Source organism: Peromyscus californicus, unplaced genomic scaffold (assembly GCF_007827085.1).
Source record: "Peromyscus californicus insignis strain IS unplaced genomic scaffold, ASM782708v3 Scaffold_7__1_contigs__length_154581171, whole genome shotgun sequence".
Taxonomy (NCBI): Eukaryota; Metazoa; Chordata; class Mammalia; order Rodentia; family Cricetidae; genus Peromyscus; species Peromyscus californicus.
The window spans coordinates 8,990,357-9,002,852 of record NW_026294595.1 but is presented as its reverse complement, the minus strand read 5'-3'; the positions used below and the strand labels follow the sequence as shown (position 1 = coordinate 9,002,852).

Here is a 12,496-nt window from a genome sequence, read left to right as displayed (position 1 = left end):
GAGAGGCAGCTTTGCAGGGCTCCTTCAGAGTGGAATGCGGGGCTGGAGAGCTCCTGGATGAGGTGGAAGGACTGGATGGAAAGGAGCCGCAGATTCTGCAGAGCTTGCTGCTTGAGGCCAAAAGCCTAAGCTGTTTCTGCTTCCCTGGCGGCCTGCCAAGCCCCTTGTGTCCTTGTCAATAATTCTAACAAGGAGGCTAGCCAGATTGGGCTTCGGGGACTGGGAAGTGATCCCACACTAAAAGTTAGTGTGTTTGTTTGTTTCTGCTGGTATAAAACCCCAAAAGCTTTCCCAAAGTTTGGGACAGAGGACCCCATAGAAGGTAGCCCAAAGTAACCACGAGGTGGCGCTAAAAGCGCATTGCACTCGGTGGTTTCAGTAACAGAGGTGGGAGGACGTGGGAGGACGTGGGAGGGGTGGCTTTTGGCTGGTGTGCACCTACTCTGCAAGGCTTGGTTTTCTCTTGGTGCCAGGCTCTGGGGTCAAGCTCTGGTTGGTTGCTAGGCACTGTGGTAGCAAAGGCCCTTTTTTTTGCCTGTCTGGGTTGGACGGTTGCTGTTGCACCACTCTGTTTCACAGTCTTTCTTCTCCCTCCACCAGCCCCCCATGCATTCAGAGGAGTGGGCAGCGTTTTAGGAGCTCTGATCAGTGAGTGAGTGGCTGGATTAGGATCACCCAGACCCTGGCGCACAGCGTCCTGGAAGTCTGCGAGGTGTTCAGGGCTCTGTTGCCTCTGGAGACCTGAAATCCCTCCTGGTAAAACAAACCCAAGGAAGTTGGGAAGGAAGTGGCTTCCCTTTGCTGGCCTTGTGTTGGGACTGCCTTGATAGCTCCGGGCAGGGCAGGGCAGCGGAGGAAGCCCACCTTGCGGGGCTCCTCCTGCTCCAGGAAATGCAGCCCTGGCGCCTTTAAGAGTCCAGGGCAGGCAGGAAAAGAATTTCAGTTTCAATCTGGCTTCTAAATTTGGAGTTTTGGGAAGGGAGGGATCAGATTTCAGCTGGAAGGGAAGGAGCTGACAGGAAGGCGCTGTGCTGAGCCTCCCCCACCCCGCCCATCCCCCTCAGTTACTGACAGAGGAACCATTTACAAAAGGCCGATTCTCTGGGGAGTGGAGAGGCAGGAACGCAGCGTCTGTGAGTAATTTCCTGCTCAATATGGCTGCTCTGACTCACACGATTCCCCTGGGGTCACTGCGGGACTGCAGTTGCTTGCTCGTTCTCGCTCTTTCTCTCTCTTCTCCCTTTGTGGCTAGAATGAGCTAATTTTTTTTTTTTTTTGTCTTCTCACCCCCGATTCCTTTTCCCCCCTCATCTGTTTTTTTTTTCTTTCTCTGAGTTGCAGAGCCTCCTTCTGAAGGACTTGGGAGACCTGAGGCACTGAGGCCTGGGGGTGGGGTGGCCTCTCTAGAGACGTACTGGGCCTCACAACTCTGCAGCCTGCCAGAGAGCCCTTTCTGAATATCCCTTGCTGGCGAGCGAGCGAGGCTGGGCCTCCAGGCAGAGTCTTATGTCTGTCTTTGCCCCAGAGCCCTTGCTGAGCAGGCCCTTGAGCACCTGCTATGAGACACAGCAGTTGGCAGTTGGCTCAGAGGGTCGGTCGGCAGGGGCCCTGGTCCATACCCCAGCAGTCTCCGGCCTCTGGCGTGCGGGTGTGCAAGGTGAGGGCAGGAACTAGAGAGGCTGAGGGTGCAATCTTTGCAGGGGTGTTGGGATCCGTCTCAGGAAACAAGGGCCTTGTAAACTTTGGTGCCTCCTGTTCCTGGTCAAGGAAAGACTCCACAAATGCCTGGTAGAGAGCGAGGCTAGCTTTGGAAGTCTGGTGACTTCACCACTGGGGAGGGACCACTGAGACAGGCTCTCCTTGGGGACTTTTGCCAGGGGAAGGAGAGGTGGGAAGATGGCAGTATTTCTAATGTAAATCTAGAAGTTGTTCTTACTGAAGTGGAGGCCTGTAGGAGTGGACCAGTGAAGCCACAGCACCAAAGTGGCCTGCGATGTCCCATTACAAAGAATGGGTTTATCCTTTCTCCTTGGACTAGCCACCCCTACCTTACCCCCCACTTCCATGTAGAACCTCTTCTGGAACCTTCCACTCACTAAGGTCCAAGTCTCTGCCTCCTTGCCAAACTCAGTTACTTTGCTTTTCAGAGTCTCTCTGTAGCTGAGGCTGGAGGCTGAGCCCTGTTCCTAACATAAAGCTGCCTGTAAACTGGGAAGGGAGTGAGGCGGGTGTGGTGAGCTACATGGTTAATAAATACAGTTGTCCTGGCCTTGCGCTGTGACTGACAGAATCCACTCAGGACACAGGTGGACCTGATGTCACAAGAACCTCCTGGGCTTGCTAGAGCGCTCCTGCCTTCCTGGAGTCAGGTTATTTAGCAAGAAGGACATAGTGATGGACTGGCCATGTTCCTGCCGATCTTATTGCCTTGCTTATTTCTGCCTTCCTCTTGACCTGGCTAAACAAACCTTCCTCCCGTCCTGCTCTGGGGTTGTGGCCTCCTTCCTGTCAGCCACCTGTTTCTCCCTCTATCTGCTATGCAGCGACTCTCAACAGGGCCCTCCCACAGCCCCTCTCCTACCTCTGAGGTCTGCCTGGCAGGTCCAGACCAAGCCCGTACAGTCTGGGGAAGGGAGCCTGGCTGCTGTCTGAATGGGAACACGTCTGAATGGGAACTCTCCCAGGGTGGAGATTTTGTCTTCCTAGGGTTGCTAAACTTGATAGGTTTTGGGAACAGGGCCTTTGTTTTCCAGTCTATAGGAAGGAAAGGTAAGCGGAGGATGTGGGCAGGAGAGGTGGTATTTTTCAGCAGGGCTTACAGGCCAGGCCCCTTCCTTCCCTCATGAGTGTGCCTCCCCATCTCCTGTGTGCTCTTGTGTCCATGCTGCATGAGAGCAGGGCTAGACTCCCAGGTGGCCTCTGCCTCTCTAGTTCCTGGACTTTTCTTTTCCAGATGAAGACCGGCCCCTTTGCAGAGCACTCCAACCAGCTGTGGAACATCAGTGCTGTCCCCTCGTGGTCTAAAGTGAACCAAGGCCTCATCCGCATGTATAAGGCGGAGGTGAGTGGGGTCTGGCCAGCATGTCTGCCCCGCTGTCACTTAGTCCTGGGGGGAAGTCAGGACTGCTGATTCTTTCGGAAACGTGGAGACCTCAGAACCTGATGGGCCCTGTGTAGCTTAGAGATTGACACAGCCCTTGCTGCTAGAGAAGTTGGAGGCTCTCTTTCTGTCAAATGACCAGAGGCCCCTCTGGTAACCTGAATGTCTCTCCCAAGGTGACTAGGGTACCCTTGGGGTGGGTGTGGTCCTAGAGCCACTGTCCGAAGTGAGCTAGGGTATGGTCAGGGGTGGTCCCTGGCCTTCTTTAATGGGAAGGGTGTGGGTGTTCTCTGCTTTCAGCTCACAAGTCTGGGCTGGGAAGCTCCCCTGCTGAAAAGGGCCTGCCCTTCCTACTTCTTCCATCCTTTCCTCCCCAGAAAGGGGGAGAAGACTCTTACCTTCTTCCTCCCTGTCTCCACGGCCCCTCTCGGCTTGAGCACACTAGTCCTTGGAACTGCTGCTCTTTGACCTTGCGCAGCCCGCCTGCCCCCCAGCCTCTGGCCTTGTCCTGCTGATGCCCGTCTCTGATTCTTGACAACATCATCCCTTCTCTTCTGGAGAAGTCAAGTTTCACTGGGCTCAGAGCTCACCCTATCCATCATCAGAGGTAGGACAGTGGGGAAGGCTCTAGAGGCCAGCCAGATTTGGTAGCACAAATGTTTCCCGCTTGCCTAGTGCCCTTGGATTGGCCCTGAAGTGGTTAATAGAACGTGGTCCGACCAGGTCTGGGCCTGGCCAGCTTTCTTCTGTCTTCTTCCCTCCTGACCCTCTTCCTCTAGACTTCACATCCTATGTTTATGCTTCAGCCCACATACCTCTCATCTGGGAGGCCATTCCTGAGCTGCCCAGACTTTTTCCTCCTCAGCAGGCCAGGTCCAGCTCCTGGGCACCACCCTTGGTCCTGCCTCCACAGCCTTATTTCTGCAGACTCCCAGTGGGAAATACAGAAAAGTCTGACCTGCTGCTGGTCCACACCACTGCAGGGAAGTGTCAGCATGGAGGGTGTGTAGCTCCCCTTATATCAAAGGCAGGACTCCAGCTGCCTCCTGCTTGGATTCCTAAATGCTGGCCTTGTGTGTCTTCAAACCTGCCTTGATTCAGCCTTCTAAGGGGAAGGCCTGCAACCCTGTCCCCCTTTCAGAGGCAGAAGATCTGCAGATAAGGTACAAGCTGGTGGCATGACACACAGACCTTGGCAGCCTTGACCTGAACTTGAAGTCCTGAAGGGGTTGCTAGGTATCTTTAGTTGGTGAAGGAAAGGTCAGTGTGACTGAAGACCAGACATTTCACCTGGTGTATGCGGCAGGTGGGAGCTGACCCCTGCCCTGGCTCAGGCCCCTATGCCAAGGCTGGATTTGTAGTGTAATTGTACGGCTTGCTGATAGGCGTGAGGACCTCAAGGCTTTGTAGGACCCAGTTTTTTTTGTGTGTGTGTTTTATTTTTTTGAGGGGGGTGGTATTCAAGACAGGGTTTCTCTGGAACTTGCTCTTTAGACCAGGCTGGCCTCAAACTCAGAGATTCACCTGACTCTGCCTCCCACATGCTGGGATTTTTATCTCTATAAAGGGCTATAAGCCCCTGCCCAGAGGGTCCAGGAAAGGACCTACTTTTTCAGCCCAAATGTCTATAGGGAAGACATTTAAGGCTCACTTAGACTTGAAGTACAAGGCCATGGCACCCTGAGCTGCCAACAGAGGTCTAATCAGGCATGGCATTAGACAGCCTCAGGATATGCAATTAACTGTCAAGTTGCCTGACCTGGTTTTTTGAAGAGAAGTATCAGGGTTTTTCTGGGCCTTGTGTGGTGGGGGTCTTTCTGTTCTGAAGGCTACCACTGTACCTGGAAAGTCCTACCTCTCCTTGAATCACAGACCGCCCAGCCTAGACTCTGCTGGGGTCAGGAGGTGACAGGCTTCTGAAGCCCAGGCACAGTAGCTGGCCAGGATGGTTGGAAGAAAGGCCCTCTTAGATGTTTCTCCTGCCCTGGGGTCTTGGACTTCCTCAGCCCTGCGGCTTCTTTCACGCTCAGGTTCTGCCAGTCCTGTGGACAGAATGAGGACAATTTCTGCCCTTCCCCCACTTGCCTTTCTGGCTTCTCTTGTGAGTGCTTGAGGCAGGTTGACCTTTGACCCTTTCTGGAATTCCAAGCCCTGGGGATGGGGGTGGCTTCCAAACTCCCACCACTTCCTGATGACATAAGCACCATGGCAGCTGCCTTGCCTCAGGCCTGGACATGTTGCTCCTCCCTTAGGGACATGCTGCACTTCCCTTCTCCCTACTGTGCTCAGGCCTGGCTCCACTTTGGAGTTCAGTCCTGTCTACTTGTCCCGTGTGTGCCCCTTGAGCTTGTTCTAAAGCTGGTTTCTGGGGAGAGGGAAGGCGAGCCAGTCAGGTTACTCCTTTGACCACAGCAGAGGCCCTCACCTCCTCCGAGTCCATAAGTCTTGTTCCCCAACAGCCTACAGGTCCCTAGCACACCGAGGGTTGTGTCTGAGGCCAAAGTATAGGAGGAGGCCAGGCCAGCCAGGCAGATCCTAGCCTCACCCCCTGGCTTGGGCTACTGCCTGGGAGAGTGAGCCTGTGACGGCCTGTGGCAGGCAAGGATATGGGGGTCAGGCTTGGGGTCAGGCTGCCTGCGGCTCTCTGCTTCTTGCCAGGGGGCTGAACTGGGCTCAGGAAGTCCCCATCCCTTTGCCTACCATCAGTGCTATTGCCTTGACCTCCACAGGGGCTGTTGCCAAGGTGGGCAGAGGTGTGTGCCCACTCGGGTTGTCTCACGTTAACGAGACCCAGAGACTCCAGAGAACGGGTCCTAGCCTCTTCTCAGCCATGCTCAGATGTCCCCACACCTCCAGGGGCAGGACTGGGTGGGGGGTGGGGGAGGGGGGGGTCTTTTCGGTTTCTGTGCCTGTCTTGGCTTCCACTGTGTGTGTATCTTTGAATGGGAGGCGGACAGGGTGAACAAGTATCACCCTTCTTGGCTAGGCCAGGGCTGCTCTGACTGGGTGACTTCTTGAGCATTCACGGATACCCCGTAGAAGTGGCTTCTGTCTGAACCCTCAGGTTTGTCTGGGTCCCTGGGGTGCACGAGGCCAGCCCGCCTCACCCCGGTCTCCCTCCTTCCCCAGTGCCTGGAGAAGTTCCCTGTGATCCAGCACTTCAAGTTCGGGAGCCTGCTGCCCATCCATCCTGTCACATCAGGCTAGGAGAGCCTGAGCCACCAGAGCCACCCTGGCCAGGTTCCTGTCCCTCTGACCCAGCACCCTCCACCCACCTTGTGTTCTTTCTGTTTGATGAGATGCTCTTTACTGAGATGGGTGCTGAACAGGGCCTGAGTCGTGGGAATTGACCGAAGTGTGGCCAGTTTCTGACTGTCCGTCTGCTGGGCAAGCAAGAAGAGGGCTGGGACGTGGTCTCAGGGCCCTGCCCATCCCTGTCCTCCTCGCTTCCTTCCTCTCTTGCCCAGGCCCATGTGCAGACAAGGGCGGCCTGCTCTTCCCATTGCTTCCCTTTTCCCATGATGGGACTCCTCGTTCAGAGAGGAGTGCTGCACCTCCGGAGCAGCTGGTCAGCTTCCCCGAGCTGTGTTCCTTCCACTGGCTGTCTGCTGTGGGGCTGGAGGCTGAGGCTGTCAGCAGCTGGGGAGGGCTGAGGGTGAGATGATGAGGTTGGCCTTCTCAAGGTAGCCTCCTAGGCCCTGAGGTTACCTGTGCCCAGCCTCATTCTGGCTTCTGTTCCCTGGCCCTTGGATTTGCTGGGTTTCCTGACTCTTAGTAATGTTCCCCTTCCTGGGGGTAGCCTAGCTATGGAAGCTTCCCTGGGCTCCTGGGAAAGCCTGTAGAATGGGTGAGGACTGTCTTTCCAGAATTGTCTCCGGCAGGGAGAGAATGGTAGAGACTCAGGGAGGCACTAGGGCTCTTGTGTGTGGAGAACCTGGTTTCCTCCGGTCAGTCTTAGGCCTGACCAGTGCTGTCCCTTCCTCCCTGCTTCCGTGGCCTTGAGCTTCACCTGAGGCCCTTGCTTGCTGCTCTGCTCCCTTGGGTCGGTCTGGGGCTGGTGTGAGATGGCAGGGGAGGCGGCAGCCCTCTCTTCCGACCCTTTATGAGATGAGGCAAGTGTACCCTGGCCCTGGGCACAGACTCAGAATGGGCAGAACTGCCGAGGGGACCTAGCCCCAGTCAGCAGTTTTCCCCCAGTGCTGTGGCTGAGCTGGTACCTGCAGGCTTCCCTGCCACCCTCCTCCTGTCCTTCTGCACTGCTCATCCTGTGTCTGTGTCCACGGAGCTTTGGGGAGTGGACACAGAGAGCACAGCCCAGGGCCTTGGCCAGAGCTTAGCAATGGTCTGCACAGAGCTGGGACTGCAGTCATCGGTGTCACAGGTCGTTTCCCAGGAAAGACCCAGTGCCAGCCTCCCTTCCAGGGCCAGGCCACCACCTTCCTGGGTCCCTAGCCCTGTGCCTCTCCCTCCGCTGTCCCTGGGTCCCTAGGCCTGCCTCCCTTGCTGTTTGGATTAAAGCCTCTGTTTTACACCTGGCCCCTGTGTGAGACATCTTTTCCTGACACGTCTGAGTGACTGTTCCCCGGCAGGTCTCCTCCCCATTGGTTGACTTTGTGGGAATGGATGTGTAGTAGGGATTCAAGCAGACAAGGGGAGCCAAGTCCCAGCTCTCCCCCTGCTCACTCCCAGCGGCAAGGTTGTGGGTAGGTTTCTGAGCTGCTCGGAACCCCAGCCCCCTCATCTTGAAGATGGGTACAATCACAAGTGGCGCTGGTGACCCCGAGTCTAGGCCTGGCACATAACACATGCTATGTTGTCACTGTAACAGTGTATGTGCCCTCCTGCAGCGGCTCTGGACTCCCATCAGCCCTGTCCGTGGTTCTTAGGTGTGGCCCATCCTCTGAGTATAGCTGGACAGTGGGACTCCTTAGACACCAGGCAGCCCTGAGAGTGCCTGTCCTGAGAACAGAAGCCTTTCAGCTGGCCCTGGAGGCTTTGCCACAGAGGCAGGAAAAGGAACCTCAACCCAGTGCCTTGTTCTTCTCCAGACACCGTTGGTTGCCCAAATTCTAGTCTCTGGAGTCCAGCACACTGGAGTTCAAGCCCAAGGCCAGCTGCTTACAATGGGGGAAACCATGATGCTTGACTTCACCTTTCAGAGCTTCAGTTTCTTGGTCCAAAAAAAAATGAGGCATAATAATGGTCTAGAGCTATGGTTCTCAACCTTCCTAAAGCTGTGGCCCTTTAATACAGTTCCTCATGTTGTGGTGACCCCCCAACCATGAAATTATTTTCATTGCTACTTCATAACTAATTTTGCTGCTGCTATGAATCATAATGTAAATATCTGTGTTTTCTGATGGTCTTAGGTGACCCCTGGGAAGGGTCATTCAGCCCCAAAGGGATCAAGACCCACAGGTTGAGAACCACTAATCTAATGGCTTATCTGTTTCCCAGGCAGTAGCTGTGTGTTTGTGACCACAGCATACCAGAAAAGAACAGCATTATTATATTATTATTATTTTGGTTTTTCAAGACAGGGTTTCTCTGTGTAGCTTTGGTGCCTGTCCTGGATCTCACTCTGTAGACCAGGTTGGCCTCGAACTCACAGAGATCCGCCTGCCTCTGCCTCCCGCGTGCTGAGATTAAAGGCGTGTGCCACCACTGCCCGGCAGAACAACATTATTTAGTGGATTGTAATTAAGAAATTAATTTTATCACACACAGGCATGTCCAAACTGTCTTAGTTAGGGTTTCTATTGTTATGAAAAGGCACCATGACCACGACAACTCTTATAAAGGAAAGTGTTTCATTGGGGCTGGCTTATAGGTTCGGAGGTTTAGTCCATTATCATTGTGGCAGGAAGTATGGAAGCATGCAGGCAGACTTGGGGCTGGAGAAGAAGCAGAGAGTTCTACATCTGGATCAGCAGGCAGCAGGAAGAGAGAGAACACTGGGTCTGGCTTGAGCTTCTGAAACCTCAAAGCTCACCCCCAGTGACACATTTCCTTCAACAAGGCCACACTAACTCCAACAAGGCCACACCTAATAGTGCCACTCCTTCTGAGCCTATGGGGGCCATTTTCATGTCAACCACCACACTGACACAATGTTATCTACTTGAAAGCTGTGCAGTCACATTTAAAAAATACATTTTCATGTGGAGCAATCTTCTCATCTATCTGTGGGTACCTGCACTTATGGGCACATACTCACACACGGATGCATACATATACATGTAATTAAAAATAAGGGCTAGGGGCTAGAGAGAGGGCTCAGTGGTTAAGAGCACTGGCTGCTCTTCCAGAGGACCTGGGTTCAATTCCCAGCACCCACATGGCAGCTCACAACTGTCTGTGATTCCAGTTTCAGGGGATCCAACACTCACACAAACATACATGCAGGCAAAACACTAATGTACATAAAATAAAAATAGATAAATCAGCCGGGCGGTGGTGGCACACACCTGTAATCCCAGCAGTCAGGAGGCAGAGGCAGGTGGATCTCTGTGAGTTTGAGGCCAGCCTGGTCTATAGAGGTAATCCAGGACAGACTCCAAAGCTACAGAGATACCCTGTCTCGAAAAACCAAAAATAAATAAATAAATACATACATACATACATACATACATACATACAAGGATTAGGCCTGGAGAAGGCTTAGGTTAAGGTCCAGAAGCTCCAGGTTTGGCTTCTAGCACCCACACGAGGCTCACAGCCATTTGTAACTCCAGTTCCAGGGGATCTGATGCCCTCTTTGGCCTCTGTGTGCATTGCATGCATGTGGCACACAAACATGCATGCAGACAAAGCATTAATACACGTAAGATACCTTTCAAATAAAAGTAAGGGCCCAGAGAGATGGCTCAGTGGTTAAAGTCTTACTGATCTTGCAGAGGACCTGTGTTCAGTTCCTGGCACCCACATGGTGGTTCACAACTTTCTATAACTTGAGTTCCAGGGGATCCAATGCCTTCTGGCCTCCATGGGTACTGCACACGTGTGCTTATATGCAGACAAAGCACTAATTTGTTTGTTTGTTTTTAAGACAGGGTGTCTACATAGCCCTGTGACTGGCCTTGAACTCACTACATAGACCAGGTTGCCCTTAAACTCAACAGAGATTTACTTATCTCCTGAGTGCTGGGATTAGAGCTGTGCACCATCATGCCCAGCTGATAAAAACAAGATCTTGCCTGGCGGTCCCAGCACTTGGGAGGCAGAGCCATGTGGACCTCTGTGAGTTCGAGGCCAGCCTGGTCTACAGAGTGAGATCCAGGACAGGCACCAAAACAACACAGAGAAAAACCCTGTCCCAAACCCACCCCCTACCCCCTAAAAAAGTCTTTTTTTCCTTATTTTTTTTAGTTTCTCAAGACAGGGTGTACCCGCCGTGGTTGTCCTGGAACTCACTCTGTAGACCAGGACGGCCTCAAACTCACAGAGATCCGCCTGCCTCTACCTTCCAAGTACAAGCCAAAAAAAATCTTAAAAATAAAATCTTTTAGCTGGGTGGTGGTAGCGTACACTTTTAATCCCAGTACTCAGGGCAGAGTAGATCTTTGTGAGTTTGAGGATAGCCTGGTCTACAGAGTGAGTTTCAGGACAGCCAGGGTTACACAGGAAAAAACAAAACCCTGTCTTGAAAAACAAAAAAACAAATTTTAAAAAATAAAATCTTTCATTAGGAAATTTCTTTTTTATTTTATGTGCATTGGTGTGAGGGTGTCAGATCCCCTGGAACTGGCATTACAGACAGTTGTGAGCTGCCATGTGGGTGCTGGGAATTGAACCCAGGTCCTCTTAACCACTGAGACATCTCCCCAACCTCCCCCACCCCCTTTTTTGTTTGTTTGTTTGAGACGGGGCTTATGTATCCCAGGCTGCCTCAGATTTGATGATTGGCTGAGGAAAACCTTGATGAAGTACTGATCCTCCTGTGTCTCCCCACTCGGTGCTGGAGTTAGAGGCGTGCACCCCCATACCCAGTTTGGGAGGTGCAGGAGATTGAACATAGGGTTTTGTGCTTGCTAGGCAAGCTCTCTACCAACTGAGCCACTACATCTCCAGTCACAAGCTTCATACGTTCATGTTTAGAGTTGAATGTGCCTTGAAGGAGATGATGTGAGCCCCCAGGGGCGGTAGTATAACCATGGAGTTGCTGCTAGCTCCAGGAAACCGGGCTGGGGCTGGGGCTGGGTAGCATCCTGGATAGGTGAGGAGTTTGGGGTTTGGTTTTAGTTTGGAGCCTGAGATCCTGGGGTGAGCTAAGTGGGTAGACAGCACAAGGATGGGGACTGGTGAGAAGTAGTCCAGTCAGGTGTGTGAAGATGTCACTCAGAGGCAGGAAGATGGGAGGGGAAGCAAGTGTGCCCAAAGACTCCCAGTTCCTGGCTAGCATTGCCTGACTGCTAGTGGTGGGGAAGCGAAGAGGGGTGTATTCCAGGGGGACCGCGGACCTGCAAAAAGATGGGAGGAGGTGTGTCTGGTCAGGGAGCCGTCGGCAGAGGTAGGATATAGCCAGCAGACCTTTGCCAAGTGTGAGCAGTGCCCGAGGAGAGGAGGGGCGGAGAGCCTGGTGCAGGGGCTCTGGCCTTCACCCCTGCCAAGGACGGCAGCGAAGGGAAGTACTGGGGGTGGGGACATGGGGAATGGAAACAGGGAAAAGTGGTGCTCCCAGGACTGCCTGGCCTGGGCATTGCCTCACCAGCCAGTGTTTACTAGTACAGTCTGAGAGCTTCCTCATGAGGGTAGTCTTTAGCCCAGTCCCTCCACAGGACAGAGGAGGGTGCAGTGGGGCAGTGTGTATTCCACGGTGCTCTGAATCACACAGCCTGTCTTTCTCAGGACAGAAGAACCTGGGAGTGGGTGAGACTGGAGGTTGTGGGGAGGTTTTGGAAGGCGGGCCATGTGGCTTTGTGCATGCTGAAAAGGGCCTAGGAGATGGTCCACAGGTGATGACGGAGAACCGGAGAGCTGGGGGAGTCAACCCTGCAGGCAAGTCCAGCCTTCCCAGGCAGCCGGAGGGTACTTGTCCTGTCCTACAAGAGGGTGCTGACTGGTGAATTGTACCAGGTTTTTCTGAGCAAGGAATGGCCAGGCAGGATCATCAACTGCCCTAGGGCCGAAGGGTAGTGAAGGGGTCCGTGGGGGAGTGGGAACATTGAGGATATGGGAAGAGGGGGTACATTCACACCTCGGAGATGAGTGAGAGGATTCACACTGCTGGTCCATGCTGTATCCACGAAGGATGACTGTGCTCTGCCGACATCTGGGTCTAAGGAAGCTCTCCGTGGATGGGCATGCCTCTGCCCGCCATCCTCACCCAAATGGACCTTGAGAACAAGCCAGACGTAGCAGCTTGTGTTTGAGAGTCTGTATGCGTCACCCTGGTTG

At 53.5% G+C, this 12,496-nt stretch overlaps 1 protein-coding gene across 4 annotated transcripts in view; it reads left to right on the top strand.

The window, feature by feature from the left end:
- Ptpa (protein phosphatase 2 phosphatase activator) overlaps positions 1 to 7,636 on the top strand; it is a 29,774-nt gene extending 22,138 nt beyond the window's left edge. For 2 of the 4 annotated variants that reach the window (XM_052724785.1, XM_052724783.1), the window contains 2 exons: positions 2,954 to 3,061; positions 6,230 to 7,636. In XM_052724785.1, coding sequence (XP_052580745.1) covers positions 2,954 to 3,024 — 71 coding nt within the window. In that variant the 3' untranslated portion in view covers positions 3,025 to 3,061; positions 6,230 to 7,636. Of the gene's footprint in view, positions 1 to 2,953; positions 3,062 to 3,477; positions 3,708 to 6,229 lie in introns of those variants that run through there. The other 2 variants (XR_008215122.1, XM_052724786.1) reach the window with 2 other exon arrangements.
- Positions 7,637 to 12,496: the final 4,860 nt, after the last annotated feature.